At 43.9% G+C, this 27,931-nt stretch overlaps 1 protein-coding gene across 1 annotated transcript; it reads right to left on the reverse strand.

Annotated features, from left to right (window-relative positions):
* Window positions 1-186: 186 nt before the first annotated feature.
* snrnp200 (small nuclear ribonucleoprotein 200 (U5)) lies at window positions 187-26,153 on the reverse strand. The gene is made up of 45 exons (XM_006625327.3): window positions 25,876-26,153; window positions 25,065-25,228; window positions 24,277-24,448; window positions 23,724-23,916; window positions 23,344-23,399; window positions 22,560-22,658; window positions 21,897-22,049; window positions 21,311-21,410; window positions 20,845-20,981; window positions 20,366-20,449; window positions 19,379-19,552; window positions 18,706-18,843; window positions 17,734-17,889; window positions 17,351-17,521; window positions 16,659-16,852; window positions 16,247-16,370; window positions 15,691-15,840; window positions 15,410-15,520; window positions 14,932-15,063; window positions 14,251-14,439; window positions 13,688-13,885; window positions 13,022-13,174; window positions 12,374-12,454; window positions 11,923-12,006; window positions 11,595-11,701; window positions 10,988-11,106; window positions 10,621-10,775; window positions 10,241-10,430; window positions 9,756-9,929; window positions 9,267-9,427; window positions 8,455-8,682; window positions 7,807-7,998; window positions 7,135-7,313; window positions 6,525-6,676; window positions 5,864-5,972; window positions 5,518-5,626; window positions 4,837-5,026; window positions 4,327-4,491; window positions 3,936-4,057; window positions 3,312-3,455; window positions 2,681-2,857; window positions 2,250-2,410; window positions 1,796-1,877; window positions 1,570-1,662; window positions 187-1,094 (listed from the first exon to the last, which is right to left on the reverse strand). Exons 1-45 carry the CDS (start codon window positions 25,918-25,920, stop codon window positions 945-947), a joined length of 6,417 nt encoding a protein of 2,138 aa, XP_006625390.2. The 5' UTR covers window positions 25,921-26,153; the 3' UTR covers window positions 187-944.
* Between the last annotated feature and the right edge of the window lie 1,778 nt (window positions 26,154-27,931).

The following is a 27,931-nucleotide window of genomic DNA, read 5'->3' on the forward strand; positions in this document are numbered from 1 at the left end:
TTAGTGTTTTCATCAATAAAAACTGAAATTTCACTAAGGGTGTGTACAAGGGTTTTGATATCCACGTTATATTGAAGAAAATGTACATTTAAATAGAAAGAGGTTGAAGCAGGGAGATGCATCAGAGTTGGCTGCAAAGGAACAAGTACAGGTTAATTCAATTTAATACAAAATGAACAGAAGCTGTTTTTTGTGCTCATGGTCTTTATTTGGATTGATGACAGACAGCTGTATTCGTCCACTGCAGATCTAAACTTGACATCAATCTCGAGCCTTTTCACAATTGAAAGAAAATGTCTGTACAAAAACTTTAATTTCAAATTCACTTGCAGCATTTGTAGAGGAACACCCCTCTCAGAGCACTTAATCGCATAAAAAAATACCAAGGATATTTTACCCACTCGTCAATAAATGTAAAAACCAATCTACATCAACTATGGGGGGGAGAAGTTCAGCAAGACAGTTTTAACATTTCTTACTTAACACATTTCCTCTTTTAAAAACAGCAGGACTAATGCACTAATTGCCTGTATTCTGTACACATTAGCAATGTTATCCGTGATAAGAACAAACAACCATACAACACTGAATCAATGATGGTTAATGTACAGCCACCTGACACGTTCTTGAGCATCCCCACTATCTCAAAGGCTGGTGGGAGTTGAAGTTCCTTGATCATTGCTATTTTAGGTAGAGGGTGGGCCTAAGAAGGGCAGATAACACTTAACCTAGATTTGAATTCTGAAGATCTCCGCTTTACGTAGCATAGTAACATGCGAGCCTGATTATATGACAAAAAAGCCTGCGTTGGAATGCAACATTGCGTAATCTGTCAATTTCCTTTTACAAATTGTTTCAGAGCTTGAAATCGTGATATACGAAGATCAGGGAGCTGGCCACCCAGGACTGATTCAGTCCAGATGATTTGGGGGGGGGGATCACTCTCAGTCAGAATCACTGTCCCCCTCGCTGTCAGCCTCCTTCACATCCACACTGAACTTGTACTCCTGGTCACAGCCCATGTAAGCATCGCTCATGAAGTACAGGGTGTAGTTGTGGACACCCTGGGCAGGTGCAACAAAGTCCAGTTTCACCTACGCGAGATGGAGAAAATCAAGTAAGCCCCATTATTTATTGTCCCCAAGAAAGATATGAAACAGTAACGCTGGTAGGTAGTGACACTATGGCAGTAAAGGAGATATCCACCATAAGGTGTTTTTTCCAGCATCACTAAATGTGCCTGTCCAGCAAGCAGGGGTAATTTAATATAGTACAGCTAAATACACTACATTTAGGAGCAAGATATAATGATACATCTGACAAGGGTACATGTGGATACTTTTCACAGTTTTGATTATGAGCGGTGTTACTGATTGACAGCATGTACCCGTTGACAGGTTTTATATAAGAGAAATATAAATGAAATGATGCCAATGTTGTTAATTTAATAATCATGTAAATATATTCCATATTGAGACAAATATCGATGTCAGCTGGACATGGAGGACTTTCTGGGTCCTGTTCGGTGCTGGCCTCTAAAATGGAACTCCATGACCAGCGCTGTCTTACCTTAGCCTTCTGCTGCAGCGTCAATCTCTTAATGGAAATCAGGCTGTTGGATTTGGGGTCTCCAATCACCACCCACCAGCCCTCCTCGCGTTTCTGGAAAAACAGGAGATCAGATGAGCCATGAAAACAAAATGCCCAATTAGCAGTAAAACTGGCCAGATAAGACTGCACAGTTCACCTGCCACAGAGCAGCTCTAAGCCAGATAAAAGAAAACTTCTTCCTCACCTGTGGGAAGAGTGGCGCAATGACGGGCCCGGTCACCTCCTCCTCTCTCTCCAGCTGTACCAGAACCACCACGGGGCCTCCGCTGTGGACAGAGGGCATTAGACATTTTTGCATATTATGCACGGTAAACCATTCTCCAGGAATAGGCTAACTAAACTCATTAACAGTTAAATTAGAAACCTTGCTGATTAAAAGCTTATCGTGACTTTTTTCCCCCACCATATAGAGCTGTTTTTAATAATACTTTATGCCCGTGTCATTCTTTACAAACAACTGATCCTCAACATCCCTTTTCATGTCAAGTATAGGTCACGCTCAAATATTTGCACTGCATGTAAAGTCTGTAGATTTCTATGATACTGTGTCATCCTGGTGGGAGTGACAGGAACCCCATCATGTCTTTCACTCCTAATCTATGGGAGTGCAGGACCGCCTCCAAGAGCCCTTCCCTCACCTCTTGACGCCGTCCTTCTCGGCCACCTCGTAGGAGAGCTCGATGTTGGGGTAGCGGTTGCAGAAACGAGCCACGTCCGCCATCTGGCCATCCGAGAGCTGCAGCAAGCCACTGCGCTCGTCGTCCTCCATCTCCATGATGTCAAATATGCTCTCGACACCCTGGGAACAGACCCATGACCACAAACACATCAGACACTTTGCTTTGGTCAGCCAGAGCGATCACCCCTCGGTATTGCTTAAATATTAGAAAAAATACAGCCATATGCCTTTCTATTACATGCCATCGCAAGAGTTTGGCCTAACCATACGTCTCTGTGATTAATTTCATTTCTGATTGAGCCGATTCCCAGATCTAGACTGGACTGGTTTAAAAACAAGCACACCAAACACTGCAGAATTAGACTGAGTAAACAGAGATGAGATCCTTGCCTTATCCGTGCAGCGCTTGATGTGCTCAGAGGTGAAGTAGGGCAGCTGTTTCAGGTAGGAGTCCTTGGACCACATGGCCTGGGTCACCATCTGGGCCAGCTCCATGGCAGCCAGCGCCGGGCTCAGCCAGCCATTACTGGACAGCACATCCACACAGGCCTGGATCAGACGGATAGCCTGGAAAAGACAACAGAGTGAGTAGTGAGTAGGTACAACACTGCCCGGTGCCAATACTGAAAAGGGCATCAATGGCAAACACAGCCATACCACGGGAGAGGGTGTGATAATCAGCCTGGCTAGGAACAACAGTCTAGATCAAACGGATGTCCTTGTTATCATTTATAAAGTCAGAAAGCATTGGTCTACCTGAACTGGACCAGGGACATCAGACCGTGCAGCCAGTACCGCACAAGAGAGCAGCAGGCTCAATCCAGTGTTAAAGTGAGTAAGCTTGATAAGACAGTAGACCGTGCTGAACTACTGACAAGTTTTCTCAACCCACACACTTTGTACTGCTAAGATCCAGATGGCCATGCTGAATAGAAGTTTCCCTGCACTTGCAAGGATGAAACGGAACAGTGGGGCTGCTGTCTGAGGAACTGAGGTGTCCACGAAGAGGGAGAAAGCCCACCTTGCTAAGGATCTCCTCCGTGTCCGACTGCAGCTCGGCGCTCAGCTGCATGCGGGACAGGTGGGCCTGGAGCAGGAGATTGGTCTTCACATGAGGGTCATTGAATTTGGGGTTGTTGAGCTTGTGGGGGACCTTCTGTGCCAGCTGTGCCAGGATTGGAGAGAGAGAATAACATTTAGGACCAGATGAAAAATAAACACTGGAGTCTACTAATTGGAACCTGCTACTTCTGGAGTTTTATTTAAAAATTGCCCCGGTTAAGCAGGCATTGTTCTGCCATGGTTTATTCATAACATGAAAATGCAGATATTGTGATATACAGTAGGTCAGGAGTCCCATTCCAGCAGCTTTTAGAGGTCAAGAATAAACAATGATCTTCAATTAGGCAGGTGATTTGTTAATTAATGTGGAGATGTCCTAGAATCAAAATCTACGTATCCTTCAACAGTCAAGGATTTGATTTTCTTAAATGAATAGATTCGGAATTGACAATATATCCCAGTATTCCCAGTGTTTAGAAACAGAGGAGCTGTAACACAAACTAGATCAGGGCTCCCCAGGATAAGGAATGGAGAAGCCAGATCGGGCAGTATCTGGTTGTATCCCCTGGCTCTGTGTCCCTACCTGCCGCAGCAGTGTGTCCTCATGGTGCCTGATGGGAATGTTCTTGTACTCGGCAGCATTGGAAATGATCTCAATGAGCCCACGGATCTTCGTCTTGGCATTGAGAGACATACTGAACAGCTCTGAAAAGGGATTAAAAAAAGAATGAGAGATTAAATGGATAATGCATACTTATAATGGATAATTGAAACTAATATTTTTATTTTACATTCATTTTCAAAGGTTTTTCTAAACTTTTGATGAATACTGACCGGCATCAAGCATTACAAGAAGCTAAAGCTCAAACGTGCAGACTCTAGGGTACCTCCTATTTCATTCTGGAGAACTGTTGCACATTAAGAAATTAATAGCGTCCATTTGACACGAAGTGAGAGGAAAGCAGGGGAGGTACCGATAGTGGTGTAGTTGATATAGTAGTAGGCCGCAATCATGCCCAGGTTGAGAGGTGCCACGTCCATCTCGTCCTCGATGCTGATGCACTTGGACTGCTCCAGATCGTTCAGCGTGTGCTCCACCAGCTCCGAGAGGTGGTCTGACAAGTGCCTGTGGGACATGCCTGTGGAAGGAGGGAGATGCAGACCCCATTATGACAGTGCTTTTCAGTTGGCATTGTTCAGCCACCTCTGAATGCCGTCGTGTGCAGATTCTGAACCCATCATGTACAGCAGCGTTATACCATTCACCCTGAGATTCAATAGTGGTGCAGGAGGAATGCATTGTGAAATTATTCGGGGGGGGGGGGGGGTTGATATTCATATCGCGATGAGTTCAGAGTGTGAAGGCTGGAGTGCAAGGGGGTGTAGCTGTGAGTGCTGTTCAGGGAGATTGCGGCCTTGACTGCAGTTATATTGCGGTTCAGCTTTGCGTGTAAGTGCATCAGGTGCTCTCTCTGGCAGCTCACCCTGTAAATTGTAGTAGTTGGGGTTCTGGGTCATACGGCGGTACAGAAAGGTCCAAGTGAGGTAGTCCACAGCATCCTGCTTGTTCTCCACCGTCTTGGTGACGATCTCAGCATTGAAGTGGTCATGGAGACAGTGGTCCAGGTGAGACTCCACTGGCAATGGTTCATACAGGAATTTTTTGAAGAAATCCTGTGTAACAAGACAAGTGAGCATGTTATAGCAACCACTGAAGCTGCACATGAGACATGATACTATCTGCAAGGATTCTGTGTTAACCAACCAAAGCTTTGAAGACTGTAGGACGTATTGTAACAAACAGTGCGTCTAATTCAATGACACTACTGGTCAAACCTCATCCCAGATAAGAATTTGGCAAATACATTAATTACTTAATTGGTTTAAATTATCACTATTTCCATTGAGGTTCTTTCCTATAGTGGCATATTAAACCTCCCTATAAAACCTGCATATCTGTGGCTCTCCAGATCTGAAAGAGAGCTATACCTATCTAAGTAAAAAATTAATCCACCTTGCGATTTTCTTTTTCCTCGTAACTCAAATGCTGATTTTACCAGCTGGCCTCAATGACCTCCCAAGCTCCTCCAGTCTTCTCCCCTGTTGCACGCCGAGAGCAGGTGAGCTGTGTGAGGGTGGCGCCAGCAGGAGCGGCCAAGTCTTACCTTCTTGGAGCCCTGACACATGATGACACAGCGGCCCTCGTCATCCTGCAGAGGCCGGTTCGCCCTGCCCACCATCTGCAGCACGTCGTAGATCGGATAGTCGACATACCTGAGAGACGGAGAAGAGGAGGCAGCTTCCCTTTACTAACGTAAATCCCTTAGAGGGGCAATGCACATACCGGTCTAAACGCAATAGACGAGACAAAAAACGTATTTGTAAGGAACAGATCTGCAGAGGTGGGCAGTTAAAAGAACTGAAGTTCATGAAGCTCAATATCATGCTTTAAACCCAAGAACTTAAAGCATGCAACCAAGAAGTGAAAAGTAGCTTGGGTGGGAGACTCACGCATGGATTTTGCCATTGTAATACTGTGTGTCCATGACGATCACCAGGTGGGAAGATATGCTGGTTCCCCAGCAGAGCGAGCGAGATGCCACCACCACCTGCACAGCACCTGAGAAAGAGAGGTCATACACATCAGAATACCACACGCATGTTCAACACCATGGTGCTGTATTTTATTTTCTTAAAATAAACAGACAGCCAGCTGCCATTCGGTTTTTACTTCAGTCTATGACAACTGTGTGAGACCTCAAATGGAGTTTCTGTGTGCAACATTGTCATGTGTGAATTTAGCTCCCAACCATGAATAAAATGCATACTGGCAGACAGTCCCCTTCCTCCTTCCTGTGAAACATGCATTCAGAGGTAAATGCACATTTTATCTACCTTGTAACGAGGAGCACAGTGCCTTCCATAAGCTTGTCTCCCAAAACATTTATGTAGCAGATTTTATCTCCAAAACCTACATAATACCCACTGCAGAGCAAATGTGAGATATTTCTCCATAGCAATTGTGGACCTGTTCTATGCTCTGCAATATCTAGGTTCAATTATCTCAATTAATTGACAGGCTGTCTCCCTCCTAAGCTAATATGCCAACCCCCACCTAATTAGACCATGGGCATAACCTACTGACCATGCCAATCAGTCTCACTCCCCTCACCAGAATTGAAAAGCTGCTCCACAATCCTGCGCTCGGTGGGGGTCAGGCCCTCGTGGAGGTACCCCACTCCGTTGGCTAGCGTCTCCTTTAGCGTCACATCGCTCAGCTTCTCTAGGTAAGGGGACAGGTCCTTCTCTGTGCAGTGAAGGAACCTGAGGACACAACATGGCCAGGGAAACATCATTTGTAAGGCACTCCATTGGACAGACTGAGCTGTTCGGAAAGTAACACAGGTCCAAGGAAAGATTTAAGGGCAATGCAAAGAGAAACAAATAAAATAAACCATTTTAGTAGAAAGAGAGCTTAGTTTTAAAGGCACCTCAGTGCCTAGAGCTTCTCACTCCTTGAGATCCTCTTTCAGAAATGTGAGTAACCCTTCTACCCCTCTTTCACTGTGATCTTGAATCATTTTCCATGCGACTGCAGTGGGACCTGAGACGATCTTCAAAGTTGTTTTCGTTGTAGCTTCTCCAAACACGGCTGCTGAGCTCAACATTAGTAAACCTCCAGGCTATGTATTCAGCATTTTCCCTGTAGTGTAGGACCTCTGCTGAACAGAGTACACGGACGAAAGCAGAAAAACATTCTTGACAAGAAGCCGATTCGTCACCTCTGCGGCGTGATGTCGGCAGTGCAGAAGGTGAGGATGTCGATGGCAGTGAGCCGCGTCTGCTTGCGGGACGGCACGAACACGATGGCGGGCTTGCTGGGAGAGTGCTTCATGATCGCATGGTACACCGGCTTGGCCATGGACAGCAGGCGGGTCTGTGTGTGGCTCACGTTGAAACCCTGAGGTCGAAGACAGACAAAAAAAACAGCACTGCAACCTCAAGCCACTTCGAGCTGCTGCTGGGTAACTCTGGCTCAAATTCAGCATGACCCAATTTCTTATTTTTACTCATCTTGATGTTGATCGAATTCTCAAAAAACATCAAGCACCATCCAGACTTTTGATAGGTAACTGTGTAAAAACAACAATAATCAAACTCAACAGGTCCTGTTTCTCTACGGTCATATAAGTAGTATCAGATAAACCAGAAAACTCCTGACCTGGCTATCAATTTAAAGCAGCTGAACAAATCTACCTTGACCATCTTTGGGATGTTGGAGGAGCAACTGGCTGAAAACAGACAACATGCAAACTCCAAAAAAAAATGACCGCTCCGATAAACAAAGGATGTTCTTCCTATTTTTTAAGGATCAATAAAGATTCTAGGATGAAAGGATAAGATGAAAACAACCACCAAGCCACATCTCGTAACAGAAATGTCACACTCATTACCTGGATGTGCAGCTCCAGTGGGACGGGGCGCACGTTGGGGTGGAAGTTGAACGTTGCCGTGGTGCTGCAGCCCAGCCAATGGGCAACGTCCTTGGCATTGGAGAGGGAGGAGCTGAGAGCGACGATGCGGATTGGCCGCTCGATCTGAGAGGAGATATAGCGCATCCTGGAACAGATCACCTCCAGAACGGGCTGTGTTGGGGAGAAAGCACGGGTTATTGTTGTGCCACACGGGTCAGGAGAGAACAGATAATTCCATATAAAACTACATAGAAGAGCATATGAAACCAAGAACACGAGGCATTTCTTTTCCCAAAGGGCTGTGGGACAAGCTAGTTAGCCATGCTGTTGAACCCTGGCTTCTTTCAATAAGTCTGTATGACATTTGGCTTTCTATCATTTGCAACTTTTCATATGGTCTAGATAATTTTATTTCATGCAAATACTGAACTCATTCAAACTGACTCTTAAGAGAGGTCAAGGCCCTTTTCATTCAAATCTGATCATGACCCTCACAAAAACAAAACGGGTACTACACTATTGTTTTTTCTAGAGAACCACAAAGAAACTACGAGTCAAAAAGGGACCCGTATTCACAAACACTAAGCACCCCTGAATTAAGTCGAGAGGAAGCACACCAACACCTACCCCATTCTCCCCCCCAATGAGGTGTGTCTCGTCAATGATGAACAGGCTGACGTTCTGGACGTTCTTGCGCTGCTTCCAGCGCCGGGACAAGATATCCCACTTCTCTGGAGTGCTGATGATGATGTCGCCCTTCCCAAGCAACTTGAGATCCGTGCTGGTCTCCCCTGTCAGCAGAACCACCTTCTTGCTCAGCGTCTCCTGGAATTTCTCATACCAGTCTGCAAACACCTGATGGGGCCAAGTGCAGAGAAGCTTACAGTCAGGCAGACTATACAGAACATACAAGATTACACAAGTAACTGCAGAGGTCAGTGAGGACTTTGGACTAGCAAGATTCACTGAACTTCCATGATCTTTGGAGAAATCGGAGAAAAGTAATAGAGGGAGTCAGTTAATGACTAGTTTAATTAAGAGTTCAGGTGGACTGAAAACCAGAAAATCCTAAGCCCCTATAAAAGAAAGGAGTTGAGGATCCCTTATTAAGAGCGTGGACATGATAAGGTAAGGTACAGTGAAGGCTAAGTCAATAACACAACTTGGATATTTGCACTGGATGTAAAATTTGTAGTTTTCTATGATGCAGTCAGCCTGGTGGGAGTGACAGGACCTCCATCATGCCTTTGTCTTGAGGTCTTCATGAATTCTTAGATCAAGACTAAATTGCTACTGAGGTCTTGCCCACCTCTGCAGTAGTGCTCGTTTACTAAGATGGGTGCAAATGATGTAGGCGACAAGTCAGGACAGAGGAAAGAAAAATTAGGTGAAAGGTCCCATTGTTTTTCAGGGTTAATCAGAGCTACAGCAACACTTACCTGCTCGGCCAGAGCCTCCATGGGTGTGATATAGACACAGCGCCCCTCTGCATTCTGCAGCAGCATTCTCAAGATGGCAAACTCTGCACAGATGGTCTTCCCGCTGCCCGTCGGCGCGCCCACAAACACATTGTCATCACTGTTGTACACAGCATTGAACACTAGGGGGAGCCACACGGAGACAGAATGCGAGATTAACCATCTACCATCAACCGGAAAGAAAGATCTTCAATAAAAGCCAAAAACATTGAGCAATGACAAAGGCACTGGCCAGACTCCACTAGGAGAGGAGAATAGAAATCACCAGACTGCAGCATAATGGGAATCTCGAATCTCAGGGTTTGCCGAGCTGGAGAATCATAAATATGAGTGGTATAGAATATTTTTGATATGATACATGAAAATTAACACTGAATATTCAAATCGGCTGTCCTGTGGGAGTCTCTCCTGTATTTCCCCAACCGTGATGTGATGGGGGGGCCTGCTTACCCTGCGTCTGGATGGGGTTGAAGAAGGGGAACCTGTCCTGGTAGAGACTCTCGAAAGCGCTGTTCCTCAGGGCCGAGACAGGCAGGGGCTGCAAATCCAACAGCTCCGTTGGCGGGGGGTACTTTTCCGGCAGGATCAAGTGCCGAAATGACACGGGGAGCTGGGTCTCGCAGGCTGTGGAACACGCAAGAAAATAAATAACAGGAGCTGGCTCAGAGATTGGCATCGCGCACAAATGAATCAAAGAAGTGGACCAAAGGCGCTTCCACTTAGTTTTTTTAACAAATCCTCTCCTGACGTTTTTATTTATAAGACTGCCTTCACCATATTCGTTCAATTCTAAGAGAAAGACAGAAAACCCGACAGAATTCACTTCTTTAAAAAAGCCACCATTTGCTCTTTAGCTACTAAAATCATTTTATCACTTTAAAGGTGATAATCTAGTCTCATACACACGCATGGTAGCAGTCAAAATGCTCACTCACACAGCCAGCGGTCCGAGGCCACACGGATGAAGTACTGGGGGGGCAGTGGCTCAAACACAGGCACGAAGAACGTGACCAGGTGCTCGTCTTGGGCGTACTTGGCCTTGAGCAGGAAGTACTCATGGTGCAGGATGACCTCACTGTCCACATCCTCCACCAGGATCCAGAACGCCTCAGAGGTGCCATGGACCTGCAGAGAGGGAAGCAACTCCCAAGATTAACCCTATGAGAACCGGACATGACTTTGTTCTTCAACAAAAGGAGAATCTGTACCACAATTGATACACCACTCAGAGAGAGAGTCAAATTGAAAAGAAGAAGGAAAAAATAACAGACTACAATCAGCAAGGGAAAGTGAAGAGGAGGGATGGAGAGCTCACCTTTTCATCCCACTGGAAGTCTGGGGTAATGGTCAGCTCCACCTTCAAAGTGGACCGCGTGATGGGCTGCAGGTGCACAGACAGGTCCAGTTTGGGGAACTGGTGCACGTATTTATGAATGGTCTTGCCCATTTTAGGCATGCGGATCAGCTCCCCTGAAGAAACAGAACGTGAAGGAAACTTTAGGTGTTGGACACCTAAATGACTGTACTGTGGATACAGTACATCTAGGGTTACGTTCAGTGTGGCACAATCCTGGAATTTATGCTACTAGGAGATAACAGGCCAGGGAGAAGAACAAGAGTCTTGTCCTGTTAGCTGGTGTCCAATCGGATGTGAAGAGTGATTCAAGTGATAAAAGATTCACCTATTTCGTTGTGGTTGAGGTCGTAGAGACGCTCGAAGGGGAAGTTCTTCTTTTCGATCTTCTTGATGACTTCTTCAGGCAGCTTCCTGAATTGCCGCAGTGGAGACATGGACTGCCACCTGATGGGGAGAGACTGGTGGGTTAGAGGATGACCCTGTCCCAGCAGATACACTTAGCGTACTGAAACAAACCCGAGAGCCACAGGTCCAACAGGAAGGAGTCCTGTTTCCTGGAATCCAATCACTTTCTGAATAATGCCAGACTATGTATTAAAATACTTATTTAAACCAATATCTCTGAAAAACAGTTTCATATAATTTCCCATTTAGAAATCTGTGAGGTAGAGATTTTTTTAATAGTAACTTGCTTTGCATTGTCTCAACTTATAACCAACCACAAAATACACACCCTAAAAAATATTGGCCTGAAAAGACAAAATGTCATGGAAAAGCTGCTTGGAAAAAGGTTTGTGAGTGGGCAGCAGCAGCAAACTGGAAAAAAAGCCTTGTCTTGCTTTTGTTAGGGGGCAGGATTTTCCTTTGATTACTTGTACTGAATACATGACAGCCTAGGATGTGCTGGTGGCAGACAGCAGGCAAAGACTCACATTCTCTTGTCAATCATCTTGCAGAGGTTGATGGTCTTGTCAGTAAGCTGGGCCCAGCCCCGGTTCAGGACGATCTCGAATATCGCCCTCATTAGACGTCCTGCAGACTGTAGAGAGAGATGAAACAGAGTTGGGTACATTCTGGAACAATGAAGTTTCTGAAACAATCCACCAGTCATAACCTCAACCAAGCCACAGCTATGCTGACACTGTGTTTACACCAAGAAAGAGGGTTATGTATTTCTATTATATTTGCATGATGCACCATGACATTCGAAGACTCACAAATCAACATTACTTATGTTGAAATTCTCTCTCCTTCACTCACCTGTGTGACATATACCATGTCTGCCATCAGAGCAAAACCCTCCAGTTTCAGCTGGGAGATGTAGGCCTGTAGCAGCACATTGATCTGCAGAGACGAACAGGAACACTTACACACTGGAAGGAGAACTAACTCCCTGACATTCTGCAACTAACCAGTCTGAGAACAGAACTCTTGTGCTGGAGATGCAAGTAATCCATTAATACCTGGGTATTGGATACTGAATTGTAATTTAACAAAACGTTCTTTAAAATCCAAACTTCAAAATTGTAATTTGGCAAACGAAATCAAGATTAAATTTACATATTCATGTAATATTAATGAATAAATTATTTTGCTGTTCAGGCAGAGAGGAACGACATGACATCTCAGCTGATGATTAGATTAGTGGAAGGTTTGCTGCAATATGAAGACAAGTCTCTCGCAGGCATTACAGATTCCTTGAACATCGCACCTTGGCACTGGGCTCCTCAATGCTCTCCTTTACAGGAATGGGGACTCTCTCCAGTAGCTTCTGAAGCTCCAGTTTCTCCTCCTGTTTAACAAAATGGGGAAAAAAGAAGGCACAACTCATTACCCGGTGCATAACTGGAAAGGTCTAAAATCAAATTCATCAGTGATGGTGTCCAGGTACTGCATATATCTAAGCAATACATTCTTTAATGTTTGACAGAAGAGGCCCTGTCACTGACTCATGGTGCATTACCTTGAGCAACATACTTAACTTCTGACTGTTCTGTCCTTCTACCGTACGTGAGCTATACAGCAATGTATCCAACACAGAGCCCACCTGCTAATTGTATTAGGTTGCTTTGGATCTCAGCACTAGAGAATTTACAAACCTCCAAAATGCTCACTCACTTTCTACTTCAACACATTCACAAAGCATCAATTTTAACACCAGTTGAAACCATGTGGGAATTTAACAGAATGAAACTAAAATTTAATCCTGGGCTTCTACTACTAAAGACCGTAACGGACTCATGCGACTTGCGTAACCTAGCCCGAGAGCTCGTGTGATTCCAGTCGCACAGAAATCCCTGATGACTGTGCGAAGAGGATGGTGCAGGGTAGTATTGCAGGGGGAGGTCACAAGGCTCACCTCGCGCACAGTGATGTTCCTGAACTCGGAGGACAGGGAGAAGACGCGGAAGAGCTCGATCTCACTGAGTGTGGGCTTCAGCAGCTGGTTGTAGGTCTGGATGGAGTCGTGGGTGATGTAGAAGTGGCTAGCAATGCGGCCCAGGTCCGTTACCTAGAGGGGCAAGCGCAAGCAAAAAAGCCAGTGATATAGGAGAACCACACAGCAAGGCACTAAACATCTTGAGATTTGAGCAGGGTACTGCATCTGCATGCATAGACAGCATTAGAACAGGTAAAGGTTCAATCCATTCTGAAAGGTAAGGAAAAGAAATACAACATTCTTCTTCAGTGTAAGGGACAGAGGGAAAGTTGCAAAGAAATGAGGTACAGGAGAACAGAAGAGAGTAGGTCAGAAGGGAAATTAGCCTTTAACTGTTACTAATCTTGATCCCACCGATCTGTTAAAAGACGGGAAACTAAATCCACAACCATATTTCATGCTATAGTACATTGGTTCAAAAAAGGTTCGCCATATTATTCCCCTAATTTAGCAGCCTTTTCATGAGAACTGTCAGAGGAACCAAATGCACACATCATTACTGGGAAAGCAAACTAGCTGCTGACAACTGTTCCCAATCCTGTGCTGTAGTGCTCCTCTCCTTTCCCCCCAGCTCATCTGCAGTACCTGGAAGCTGCCGGACCTCTTGTCGTATTTAATCAGGTTGTTCTTGTCCAGGACGACTGCAGCAGTGTGCACCAGATCCAGGCGCCTCCGTTCCAGGAGAGGGTCAGCAGCCTTCTCGTCATGAGACACCCCGTACAGGGTGGGGTTCCTCAGTACCCGGATATACAGGTAGGTGTAGCCCAGCCAGTTCACTGCATCCTGCAGGATGACATGGAGAAAGTGGAGTGTAAATGTAGCAAAGAAAAATGAAAACGGGGTAACATAACAGCAAAGCATACAGACATAATAATGCAAACTTAATGTTTGCAACACTTATGGGGAAATCTGCAAAACCGTAATAAAATGTGAATCAACCGACTGAGGGATTCAAAATCACAAACTTAGTTTATTGAACAAGATTCTATAACAAGCCAGGTAGGTGTCAGCACAACTATACAGCCAGCACATTATTAATGCTTCTATTTACTTTACTGGATGTTCATATAATGCTTTCTAACTTTTTTTCAGAAAACATAAGATAATGGTACACCTTAATTATTGGTTACATAGCTTGCAAGCTATACCTTCGCAGTCTGCACATTGCCCAGGACGATCTCGGCATTAAGCATGTCAGGCAGCTTGGACACCATCTGGCTCTCAATGGGCAGCTGCTGGTTGAGTAGAGACAGATAGTACTGCAGCTCCCCATGTGATGTGATCAGGATGCCCTCTCCCTTTGTGTCATACTGGGGACGCCCAGCTCTTCCCAGCATCTGGAAACGCAAAGGATGATCTTGTCAACAATTCAGATCAAAACACTTCCCTTGAGACCTGGGTCTTAACAGCATGGTCTAGCACAAGCCATAAAGCATGTAGAATTATCATCTATCCAGGGTGATATTCATATTGCATTAAAATAAACGGAAAAAAAAACGAAATCAAGAAATGGATATTTAACAAGTTCAAGACTACAAGTTAAATTCAGCTGAAACATTCCAAGTTCACATTCACAGGGGATTTATAAACGTACAAGGCCGATTACAATGTAGAACTTGTTAGAGAAAGCAGAGACGACATCTGTCAACTTCTACAAAAGCAAATGTTTAAACATGTAACTGTAGTTAATTAACAGTTTTCCTCCATGCAGTTCTTGAATGTAGCCTGACACACATCAAACCTCTTTAAAGGGTTAAAATCATTCAAAAAGGTCCAAAGAGAAAAGGTCTGCTGTGGTATGAAGCCCCCAACACTGACAATTAACTTACCTGCAGAATGTCCAGAGCTCCCAGCTCTGTCCAGCGCCCCTTCTCTGGACTGTACACCTGGGTCCCTTTGATAATGACAGTGTGTGCTGGCAAGTTCACACCCCAGGCCAGAGTGGCAGTCGACACAAGCACCTGCCGAAGAACACCACCATGTTGTCATCTTTACTCATACAGCTATACAGAGGAGCAGCCATTTAAGAAAAAAACAACACTTTGCACAGATTTATTATTTTTTAAACATCTGCAGAAACTGCAACCATCACTTTTGTGATATGATTTCCAACAAAGGACAAGGCACTAGAATGCCACTCAGATTTATCTCAGAATATTTAAAATCACACAGGAAATTGCTTCAGTAAAGACAATGCTATGTGTAAGATATAATCACTATGGAATGCCATCAAGTTGTATGTGTTGTAACCGCATTACCACAGATCTCAAGTGAAAAGCTGCACGAAGTTTAGAAACAGAAGCTAACCTGGATATGTCTATCTGCAAACAGGTCCTCCACAAGTGTCCTGTCCACTCTGGTCATACCCGCATGATGAATAGCAAAGCCATAGGGCAGCAGGTCCTTCAGCTCCAAGTTCTGGGAGAAGATGAAAATATTTTCTTTGCTGCAGGTTTTAGCTTGTCAGGGTCATGCTTTTTCCCCACCCCACATTTTTGCTATGAACGAGCTGTCCAAACCCCTCCTCACTGACTTCCCGTCTGCTACAGCTCTGGCCCCTTACTCAATGCCCCCCCTCCTTTCCTCACCTTGCACTGCTCGGCCTCAGTCCTCAAGACTTCAGTGGAGGCTGAGCCCTCTCGAAGGAACAGCCCCAGGGTGTCCTTTTCCAAACACATGTCCCTGATCGCACGTGCAGTCTTCCCAGTCTCCTTCCGGGAATGCACGAACACCAGGACCTGCACACCAGCGGTTAGAAACATTCACTACAAATGCAGTGTTATACAGAGACGAGCTTTACCAGAGTTAGCACAGCTGTCAAGATAACAATTTTTATAAAACACAACTCCTTCAAAATGATTTTGGGAGATACATTTGAGAAAAATAAAAATATATAAATATATATATAAAAAAAACAGAAGCTGGTCATTTGAACTTGGAAACAGTTGTAATTGACCGCCTTTCCCTTCCAGTTGCAGGATTTTGGATGCAAATGACAGAACAATGCAACGTTTTAAGTATTATATAATGGGTTTACTCAAAGCTCACATCTACTCTTACAACGGCATTTTCAGCAACATCCCAAAACCCATACATATCCCCATCAATGAATGTAACTAGGCTGTCAGGATGGGAGGATCGCACCTGGTTCTTCCCAGCATGCTCCATGATTTTCTCGTACACAATCTCATTCATGATCTGGAACCTCTTGATGGCTTTCTTCTCTGTGATCCCCACGTACGTCTGCTCCAGAGGAACGGGGCGGAAACTGAAGGCAGAGCAAAACGGGGAGCAAACGTCACAGGTTTTGAAAGAAAAAAACAGTAGCAGAAACCTAGTTTCCACCTGAGAGAAATGATATCTTTAGCTACTATATCTTCTGCAAAACAGACAAGTGGGTAAATGCCGTATATGGATCAAATGGCTATGGTGTGCATTCAGTGGCAATACAGTTCATAACGATTAAATTGTTTCAAGCATTTGTGTAGCCGTTAGGAAGCAAGTTTTCATTTTTGTTTCACAACCCATCCCCATGAGTAAAGACATGGACAGTCACCTGTTGTCAAAGTAGAAGAGCCCTTTGGCAGGGTCCACCCTTAGGAAAGTAGCCACGTCCTCGTAGTTGGGCAGCGTGGCGCTCAGGCCGATCAGACGCACGTCCTCCTGCGTCATCTCAATGTTGCGGATTGTCCTGGCCACCAGCGACTCCAGCACCGGTCCTCTGTCATCGTGGAGAAGGTGGATCTCATCCTAATGACGGGAATGGGATCACTTGGAGGAACAAGCAGAAATCTACACGTGCCAGTCCTGTCTTGGGAGTCACAGCTCTTCTATCTAGCTTGGATTAACCCGTTCCTAAATTCAAAACTATTTAAATTTGCTTCTCCCCAACATCTCTGAAGTCATTTTCACACCTGTACCCGTGAGTAGACAAACCACATCACCCCCAGTAAAGTCTATGTAGTTTAAAATAACAAATATGCTACCATCCTTATCTGGATACCACTTTCTCTTGCGTTTGATTTCCACATTTCCCAATAAACTCAAATGAGACATTTTATGAAAAGCATCATCAATCATTATGGCGAAAATGTTAACCTCACTCACCAAAGGTTAAACATCACTACACTCCTTACCTCAGCTGGAGATAATGGCTGCCTTTGCTGGCCTTAATTTGAACACAATGAGCAGCATGCAGGTCACTTACTAGCTTACTTACTGGGATATGGGGGCAGCAAGTATACTTACTATAATGATGAGGCGCACTAGCTGGGTGTAGGTGCGCTCCCCTCCCTTCCGAGTGATGATGTCCCACTTCTCTGGTGTGCACACAATGATCTGAGTGGCGTTGATCTCCTCCTTGCACAGCTGGTGATCCCCAGTCAACTCGGCAACTGTGATACCATAGCTGGCCAGGCGCTGGGGAACAGCATTAGACATGAACGAAGGCACCCTACATATATATATTAACAGGGTCATTACTACAAATATAGTGCTAAAACATCCTGAGAGAAAAGATTTAACTTGGCACCATGATAATCCTTATGTCAACTTAATCCTACAAGAAGCAAATCACAGCAACGATTACATAATAAAAGTGTAGCAGAGCGACTTTGCTATAGACGCCTCACCTTGCCGAAGCTTCCCACCATCTCCTGCACCAGGGACCTCATGGGGGCCACGTAGATGATTTTGAACTCGTCCACATTGATGGTGCCATCTAGATTGATGTGCTTGCCAATCTCGCGCAGCATGGCCATCAGCGCTACATTGGTTTTGCCAGCACCCTGCGGAAGAGGGTAGGAGAAAGTGAAGGCTCCTGCTCTTTGATATGCACCCATTCAGCTCTGTCTTGTACTTTCCGTTCCCTGTTGTGACACGCCACCTCTAACCTGACACTTATTTGACTGCGTTGTTTGACAGTATTAAATAGTGCCGAAGCCTACACACAGATAAAACCACCTCCTTGTCCATTCCTGTGACTGGATGGTTAAAAGAAATAAAACATGGTCAAAGTACAGTAAAAATACATTGTACGCAGTTTGTGTTACTGTGGCCTTCATAGTTGAGATTCTCCACCTGATTACACCAGCTATTCACCTGCACTATATAACCATTACCTCTCCAACCATTTCCCACTAAATACTTCACCAACAATCAGCACATTAACATTTAAACCCCACGCCCACTTGTTCAGGTCCAGAGAATTTCAAATGTATTTCTTGATATTTTGTCCTGAATTAAGAGGAGGTCTGTAATGCCAAGGCAAAACACACACTCCTGATCAAGACAGAACACAACCGCTACAACCTGTACATTGGCTGGGGACTTGGGCTTGTGAAAAAATGCAAATGCCAGTTCCGATTAGGATTGCTAACCATTTCTTCTCGTTCATTCACATGCTCCTGTCTGCCGATGGTGAACCACGCAACTATGACGTAGGATTTTGGATTCAGGTTAACAGGTTTTTGTGTCTCCCTGAATCCCTCATCACAATTGCCTTTTTTAGGTCACGACTGTGATCAGTTGGCAACATATCAGGTGGCAAAAAAAAATCAGTAACCATGTGATCTTGCTCATTAGAGCCAAGAGTCCACACTCACCGTGGGAGCACAAACCAGCAGGTTCTGATCGGTGTCCATGGCAGATTTGAACAGCTTGCTCTGGATCCTGTTCAGAGTTTTAAAGCCCTCAAACCCAGCCTGGGCATACTTGGGTAACTTCTCAATAGGCACTAAGACCTGTACAAAATAGAAATAGAACCTCAATATATAAATGTCAGATTAAGAAAATAAGTTTCAAAGCACAAGGAGATTTTCATTGACTACACCGTCTGAAACATTTTACTTCGTTCTTCTTTACATCAAGCAAATTCAACATTTGTCTGACCAGACAGACATACTTGACTGTAAAAAGAAGGATCGCGGGACTTTTGCATTGATAAAGGATGATCACCTTCTCAGTTTTAGAAAACTTAAAAACATTTCATACATTGTGCCCTTTGGGATGCTTTGACAGGGACATGTTAGAACTAGAGCAAACATAAACACTTGTGCAAGGTGGACTTGGACTTGTGCATCAAGCAAGGGCTGAATGGACAGTCATGCCAAAGGCTGACACTTAGAACTAGTGCCAAGGCACTATGTGAAAAATGTAACATTCCAGTATTTTGAAGTTGTGGTAATAATTGAGCATGAGCTGACTAGACCCTTAGAAACCAGAACCTGGAGCTAGGCTGCTTCCTGGCTGAACCCCCCTGACAGCTGAGTGCTGTACCTCATCGTCAGCAAAGGGCTTGGGCTTGAGCGCAGGCACGTGCACCTCCTCATAGCCCTTGCGCTGTTTCCTGAAGGAGCCGTCGGGCAGCTGGCATCGTTTGTTGGCCATGAAGTGGCTGCCCTGCGTGAAAGCGAGGTCCTCCAGGTCCAGGAGCTGCCTGGGCGCCAGGGTCTGGGTGAACAGTAACAGGGTAAGAGGAGAAATGCTGTTACTCTTGGCATTTGAGAAACTTTAGGAAAAAATGTGAAATTTATAAACAGAAATAGTCATTTATTTGTCAGTGATGCTCAGATTTTATTCAAGCTTCTAATTTCTTCTTACTTGAAATCGACTGGTTTAGCTATTATGCTGAGCTGTTGCTGTGCCCTGACATATCCTGACTTTGAGATGAGAACTTAATTATTTGACCTGGGTAGAAGTCGATGTACAAGGACTTCATCAAAAATCAAACGTTACTATTCAACATAGGTTAAAGGAGTCAGATCGATAACCATTTTAAAGGAACGTGCTTTTGAATATCCAATGACGTTCTTGAGCCTGGAACATCACAGTTGAAAACAGTCATTTCAGCAAAGTGAAAGTGATCCTGTGTGATCCTGGAGATTATCCACCATGTTCAAAGTGATTTTTCACTAGCTTCCTATAAAAAGAACTTTCTGTACAACCTCGCAGATGTTTCATTATACTCTTCCACTCTATTTACAATCACAGCTTGATCTACTGTCAAACACCTACCTCAAACTCAATGATGAAAAGTACTTACTGTTAAATTTCTCTTCATTTAAAATATTCTTATAGATAGTATTGTCACTGGATATTTCAGGGGGGGTAACACAAAACCAGAGACAATTAGCTGAGCTCAGGTTTGCATAAGTAATGGGTCAGGCTGCTATGTGTAACCTTGTCCTGTATTATATATCCTAAACTGAATCAAAACTAGGAAAGTGGCCGCAGTGTCAGGAGGAAGAAAATGCTGGGCCTCACCTCCCCCTGCTGGTCCAGGTCCATGGCCTCCAGGTCGTTATCCACTCGGGATTTCCTCACTCGCTCCCTCCTGGACCGCTCCTCCTGCAGCAAGGAACACACCCCCACTCAGACAGCTTCCCTCTAGGCAAAGCACTGCAGCCCTACTTCCAGTACTGGCACACTTCATTTTTAGGCCTATTTAGCACAAGATAATTCCCAGTTCCAGTGCTAGGTAGATCAGGACAGTTTAGCATTTCTTGGTATATACTTTACTATTAATAAAACTTTATACTGGTATAAAGGGTGATATTTAAAACAGTTACATCTTGAATGTTAAACTTCAAGTCCTCCTTTATTTTAAATGGAATGGAATGTAGAGCTTAGCAAATAATTAAGTGCAGGTTTGATTAGAAGTAATATGAATGAGATTTGAAGCAATAACATGCCAAAAGAGGTAATTGGTAGTGCAATTAATATCTTGAACACTCATCTCTTACCCGAATAATGTCCTCTTTCTCAGTTTCCTGGAGCTGGTACAGCACTTTGGATAGATCGGGGTCTGCTTCCATTTTACTAATAATCCTCTCCTTTTCCGCCTCACTCTGAGCGCTGGCCAGCATGGTACAGTACTGGACTGAGGAGCAACAGCACAGAACATGTGAGTGACGGAGAGGAATAACTTCTCTATCACAGAGTTTAAGCTGCGATTTGATCATTCTGTTCAGCTTAAGTTGCATTAAACATACTGCTTGTCCACCCTAAATAATAATTAAAAAATCAGCTGGAATGTCATCATTAAAATGTAAGCAAAACACTTTTACTCCCCAAGCTGTATTTCAGCCTAATCCCCATGTAACCTGTAACTGCTATGCTATTGTGTAAAACATTACAATGAGCAAGACCTGTCATTTACGCCCACCACACTCCTCCACACAAACACAGGTACCACCAGCCCAGACTCACTCATTCGCCGGTGCTGTCGGAGGACCTTGATGAAGTCAAAGGTGTTGAAGCCCAGAAGCAGGACCAGCTGGTTCTCACACTCCCTGTCGTCACTGGCCGTCTGTAAAGCAACACAAACATCTCCCAATACACTGAACCGACCCCACCACCAACATCTAAACCTTTGCTCTCCTTCCCTGGTGTTCTAATGTTTAGAAAAGACAGATGCTGCCTGCAGGACAGACACGAACCTACTTGACTGAAGACACCATACAGGAGTTCAAGAACCAGGACAGGAAATAAAAATGAATCACCTTCAAGTTTTTGTTTTCTACTTCACTAAAAGACGATTATTACTGTCGCACACATTTACTACTGCCATGCTGCTTCAAGGAAAATATAATACACGTTTTGAAATCCGTGCAATCAGAATATTGTGAAGAAGAAATGTCAGCTAACACCGAAGTTGGTTTCCAGGTTTTACTATATTTTTCAGTGGAGGCCCAGAATCTGGATAATTTTCTCCTCATTGAAGGGATGGGAAGAGCTCTTATTTGGGGTACCCAGATTCTGAGGTATGTGTGGTGTGCATGCTCAGCGACCTCACCTTCAAGATCTCCAGCACCTCATCTGCCTTCTTCTGAGACACGATGGCATCGTCGTAGAAACGACTCAGCTGCCTCTGGAGCCAGAAGGCATCAATGTCACGAGGGTGCAGGTCTTTCTTCTTGGCAGTCATGACATCACCTGAAGAGCCCAGCTGAAGAAACAGGAATAAGGCAAGTTCATTTCTGGGGGACAAGGACAGAAAAGTCTGGTCCAATCCACGTTTGATAAAATGCAATATCTTCTGCAGTAATCTCATTCAGCCTTGTCAGCCCTAATATTCTCAATTATTTGCGAACTCTTGTGAACAAAAATACAATTCTAACTGACAAGACTATGAAACTACAAATCTTGAGTTTTGAAAGAAGAACGGTTCTGAGCATTAAGGGAATCCAGATGCTTGAAATATGGCTGAAAAATAAAAGCAGAAACGGCAAGTTTCCAGGTGTTTTCCAAGTTGAAACATTGAAATTTGACTTTTTTTACGCAAAGGAAAAGAGTATGTGATTAATTAAAAAAGGATGCAAAAATATTCTGATCTTGGATATAGTTTTTTTAAAACAAAATAAACTAAACAGGGAACAAGAAATAAGAATGAAAAAGAGACAGGAGATTCACTCAGAGGTAGAGAGGGAATAAGACAGGAGGAACTGGCAACACTTACATTGGCACTGAGAGTACAGCCCACATCGGCCTCCACCCCCTCGCTGTCTTCATCAGACACTTCATCTCGAACCTCCCCATACTGGTCCTCATCTCCCTCCTGCAACACACACAGCTGTCAGCACACTGACATACAGCTACACACATCGTAACTGTAAGCACATATACGACTTCTCCATTCGCTACGCCCCACACAAGAGCCGCAGAAAGGTCACAAACCAGAGTAGACCGGCCATTTGGCCCATCTAGTTCATTGGCTTGCTAGAGGCTAATTGACACCAGGAACGTATCCAAATGATTCTTGTAAAAAGCCAGTGTATAAGCTTTGACAATAAGGTTGAATTGCTTATTCCAGACCCTCAGCGCTGTAGAGGATTTTAAAAATGTCTTCGGCTTCTCTGACTTAAAAATAACAATTTTTAAGCCTTTCAGAGTAGGAAATTCCTTTGTGCCTTATAAAGTATCTTATGCTGGATTGATTCCAGAACAGGAGATCTGATCCAAGAACCAGGAAATATTCATTTTAACCAAATCTACCAATGTAATTTTTCACAAATATTTGAGATAATAGACAATCAAAAGTTCTACTCATTTTCACCCGCCACTCAGAATTCCCACTTAAATCTTGGGACACATGGCACCCTGGATATAAATTCCTCCAGGTCATATGCCATTTCAACTTTGAATTTTTCTGCCCATTTTGTACTCATTTGTATTGGGATTCTTGGGGGAGGGAAGCCTACAGCTCTTTATATTTGGTAAGGTTAGATGTCACATATACTCACCTCTTCATCAGACTCAAACTGTACATTGACACCATACGTTTCATCAATATTGTCATCTACAACACAAAAATGGTAACATGAAAGATTATCAGGAGAGAATGCACATACAATATTGTTCTGCGACACATCTTTCCTATCCAATTCCTATAAATGATAAATCCATTTAATTTTGTATTAATCCTAATCTAGTAAGCTTCAATACTGTAGGACTGGCACACACCTACAAATCATCAATCACTATTAAACAAAACAGGTGTTTTCACCCATTAAGATCAAGAACCAAATATAACAATGCAGGCTTAAATAAAATCCACAAGGCCGCAGCTCTCCAGGTTCTAGGCTAGCTGCCCCTGTGATAAAGTAACAGGTGGACTCTGTACCCATATTCTGGAGCTCCTTGTCTCCTCCGTAGTCGCTGATCTTCTTGCCCAGGTTGACCAGCACATGGTAACGCGTGTCGTCAGTGGGACCCAGCAGCTGCTCAATCTCCTTGCGTCGTTCCTTGTCTCTCATCTTCTCGTTCTTCAGCACAGCCAGCACCTCGTCGGCTGCCCCACACAAGATGTCTCTGGGCTTCAAGGACATTCAAAATGCCTGATCAGTCACAGGGAAGAAGCCTCCCTCATCTTGACATTTTGCTTTGAAAATGCTATTAACCCCCATCTCTTAATGTTCTAGTAAACACTCTTAAAAGCTATGTTACAACCCAATGTAACTTGTTAATATTCTGAGATGGTGCCAATCATGACAAAAATCACGATAAAGCAGTAATATATAAGTCATTAGGCAATAGGATGATAACATTTTGTGATGAAGCACATACACCACAACACACCTTGCAAACATACCACACTGTGTTGCAGAAAAAAACTTCCTAAAGCTTCCAGTAATGTGTCAAAACACCACAAGAGACTACTGAAACACGCCCCTCACCTGGTCTCCCAGGGCAGCCTGGATGAAGCTGAGAAGAACCTCATAGGTCTCCCTGGTCTCCTTGGTTTTGGGCTTGTAGACGATGCCCACCATCTCATCGATGCCCTCTGACAGCAGGGTGAAACCCTTCATCTTGTTGATGTCATGCCGGTCCTCATCTCTCTTCCTCCTCCTGCACGAAGAACAAGTGGGCACAGGGTCGTCAATCTCCCCTGAACCGCTCAGCCAGAGCCTCAGCAAACAGGATCCCACACTCTTCCATTAAAGTGGGCTTAAACACTGCAGGTGCCTCAAAGGTAACTCTGCACACGATCAGTCCCATTCTGTAAAACTACACACAAGGACTATGTAGTTCCAGTCCTTGAGGATTACAAGGCTAGCCAAACCTGTCTAGAGAGCCAGCATCACAAAAAGCATCCACTGATCTATTCCCATTTTACCACATGCACATACACGATTAAAAAAAACACACCAGCATTCAAAAGGTGTATATTTACACGTAGTAATGTACCCAATACTGAATTTTCTACATATCTTTATTGTATTTCCTTTACCAGGACATTTTATTTTCAAGTGTTTTTTCCAGGTCTACACGTTTCCAGGAAAAGCCTGCACCGGGAAATCTGGCTATATTATGCGGATGGCCATGTTCACAAACATTTGGCCACTATGCCATGTTTACACACCACATGCTCATAAAACAAAAAAACTCTTCAGGTGGCAAACACTAGTCCCAGGACAGCAAGGAAAGACTCTGAACTCGATCTATTAAACCCATATGGTCTTACTTGGCTCTTCTCTCCTCCAGCATCTGTGGCTTTGTCCTCTGGGACTTGTCCCCCATCTTGGTACCATCCAGCTTTCCCACAAGGGACAGAACCTCACCTGTGGGCTCATCGCGGCGAGTCCGGTCGATCAGAGACCGATCTGCTTGCAGTACAAGATTAGAGTTCTGTTCGGGAGAAAAAGAAAACATTCAGGCCACAGCTCTGTATGCATCATAATTTTAGACCAATACAAAGTACTCTGAACAGATGCTGCGTAAATATCAGTGATCAGATGAGGCCCTACTGGCTCCTTCACTAACTCTATACCTCCTCTCATTTCTTGCTTCCGACTCACCTATTGGGATCTAAACCAACAGCAATGTCAAAACTTGGAGACCCAAGGAATCTGTAGATATTCATTCTAGGTCAGCTCTTAATCCTAATCATAATTATTGGCTTAATTGGCCATTTAAACCTCCCCGGATCTTTGATTGCTGCAACTTCAAAGAAACCTGCTTAATACCAGAGCTTCTGAGGCTCTGGTACAAAATAAGAGGGGCTTATGTCAAAGCCAAAGTATGCAATGGAATAGCGCAAACTAAGCAACAACTCACCTTTGCTGCATACAAAGGTACACAGACCTCTTGTAAACAGAAAAATCAGCCCTACATTGGGAACTGAACAGTCCCATCTCACCCCACACTCGCGGCGTAGGGTTGCAAACGTTTCACTTTTTCCAGCTTGCAATGCAAAACTTACAGAACGCCACAAGCTCGAATACAACAAAAAGTTATAGTTACATTTGCACTGGCGCGCTGTTTGTGCTACTTACGGCTTTGTACTCGTACTGCAGGCTCCGAGCAGTTACATCCGCCATGGCTGATCCGGCGCTTCACACGCCGACCTCCCCGCTCAAGCCTACCTCGGCAGAAGAAAGATAAGATATCTGTTACGTCTGTAAACGATTTCGTTTTGTATCCAGGGATCTCCCTTACTTTTACGGCTACAGGATAACTGTTTAGAGTATTTAGGAATTAATTCTCAGCCCCCCTCTACTCTGATCACTTCCCTCGCGTTGGCTGTGCGTTTCAAAAACACACACGCCACCGGGCCCACTGCGCAGATCACTTCCGCTTCCGGGGCACGGTAAAAGTAACTTGTCATGTGGGGAGGCGGGAGGTCAGGAGTCCAAATACGAGGTGCTGGACTGTGCTACTGAAAAAAACAAATAGCGAGAATGTTGCAGTATAACATGAGATGCATATGTCTAGTATTGATTATGAATCGAAAACAGTAATTGCACTATTAAATTGAGGTGTGATTATGTTACTTACACGGTTTGGATCAGTACTTCTTTATTTTTGAAGTATAAATAAGATTTTAACAATCTGAAGATGTTTTAATTTGCTTGCAAATTATCCCTTTATCACCGGTTGTGAACGTAACATGATTTAAATGACATTTTTTATGAGAGTTGGAAAAGCCATACTGTGTCATGGGTAATTATTATGCTACTTTGGTCATTATTAATATTAATAATTATTATTAATCATGGTACTTTTTTGACTAATAATGTAACCTTTGTCCCAGGTTTCGAGGACTTTGAGCCAGGAAAGGTGCCCATGAGCTAAAGAAATATGAATATGTAACTTGAAAACTAGCTTTTTTCAGATTCTCGAGTGTTCCTTAATTACTGCAGGGCACCAAGACAGACTCATAGTATTTTAAAAATCCCTGTTGGAGCAATTGTTTGTTGTTACTCATAATTTTAATTTTGCTTGGCTTCTGTAGATTGATTATGTAACACCCTAATACAGTTAAGTCAATAATAAGATTTTAATTATAATATACAATAATCTTTCCTGCTACCGGGGTGATTTATCTGAAGATGTATCATTTGAGCAGACTGAAACAATGCATTTGTAAACAAGAGAGAATTTTTTTTTGTAAAATGCAAAAAAGAAAATGTTTAAATGTTTCTGAGTACAACTATTACAATGTCCTTGTAACTCCAAGATCATGAAGAATTGGTATACTGTTCTGTGTTTGTTGAGATCATTTGATGTAACTCCTTTTTGCACCACACAGTAATTTTCTGATCCCTCCTGTGATCTAAATAGCACCCTCATTGTTTTCATCCTCACCTGAAGCTCTTGCATCTCCATCAAGCGAGCGCCTGATTGCCTCTCTGTGCAATTGTTCCCTTAGTAGGTCTTAGCTAACAGAGATTTGCATACCTCATTCACAGAGTTCAGCCTTCATCCCCCTCATCTCCAATTTAAATTGAAATGCAAACTCATCTTATACAGAGAGAACCTGAACAAATACCGAAAGAGATATGAAGATGAATAGACAACTATTCTGTGAACAAAGAGCTAATAGTCAGGTGTGGTCACATTATTTTATTTTTTAAGAGGTTAATTCACAAGACCTTGATAGCATTCAAGCCTTTGATACGTATTGCAACTATGAAAAGGCCATGACAAACGGACTTTTTCCAATGCATCCATTTTCTAACAGCTTCTTCCAATCCAGGGTCGCAGGGGCGCCGCAGCCTCTCCAACAAGCAACAGGCGCAAGGCAGGGTACATCCTGCACAGGATGCCAGTCCATTGCAGGGCACACAGAGTCACACACTCCCACCAGGGCCAATTTTCCCAGAAGACAACCTACCACTCTTATTTTGGTTTGAGGGAGGAAACTGAAGCACCCAGAGAAAATCAATGCAAACACACAAACTCCACACAGATAGCACGCACCACTGTGCCACAGCTCTCGTCACAAAAGCATATTTTGTTACTTACAAACAACCACTATAAAATAACTATTTACATATGAAAGTCTTAACTTAAAAGTACTGTATACAAGGAGGAAAGAGATGATGGGTA

The sequence above is a fragment of the Lepisosteus oculatus genome, chromosome 2, assembly GCF_040954835.1.
Source record: "Lepisosteus oculatus isolate fLepOcu1 chromosome 2, fLepOcu1.hap2, whole genome shotgun sequence".
Classification (NCBI taxonomy): domain Eukaryota; kingdom Metazoa; phylum Chordata; class Actinopteri; order Semionotiformes; family Lepisosteidae; genus Lepisosteus; species Lepisosteus oculatus.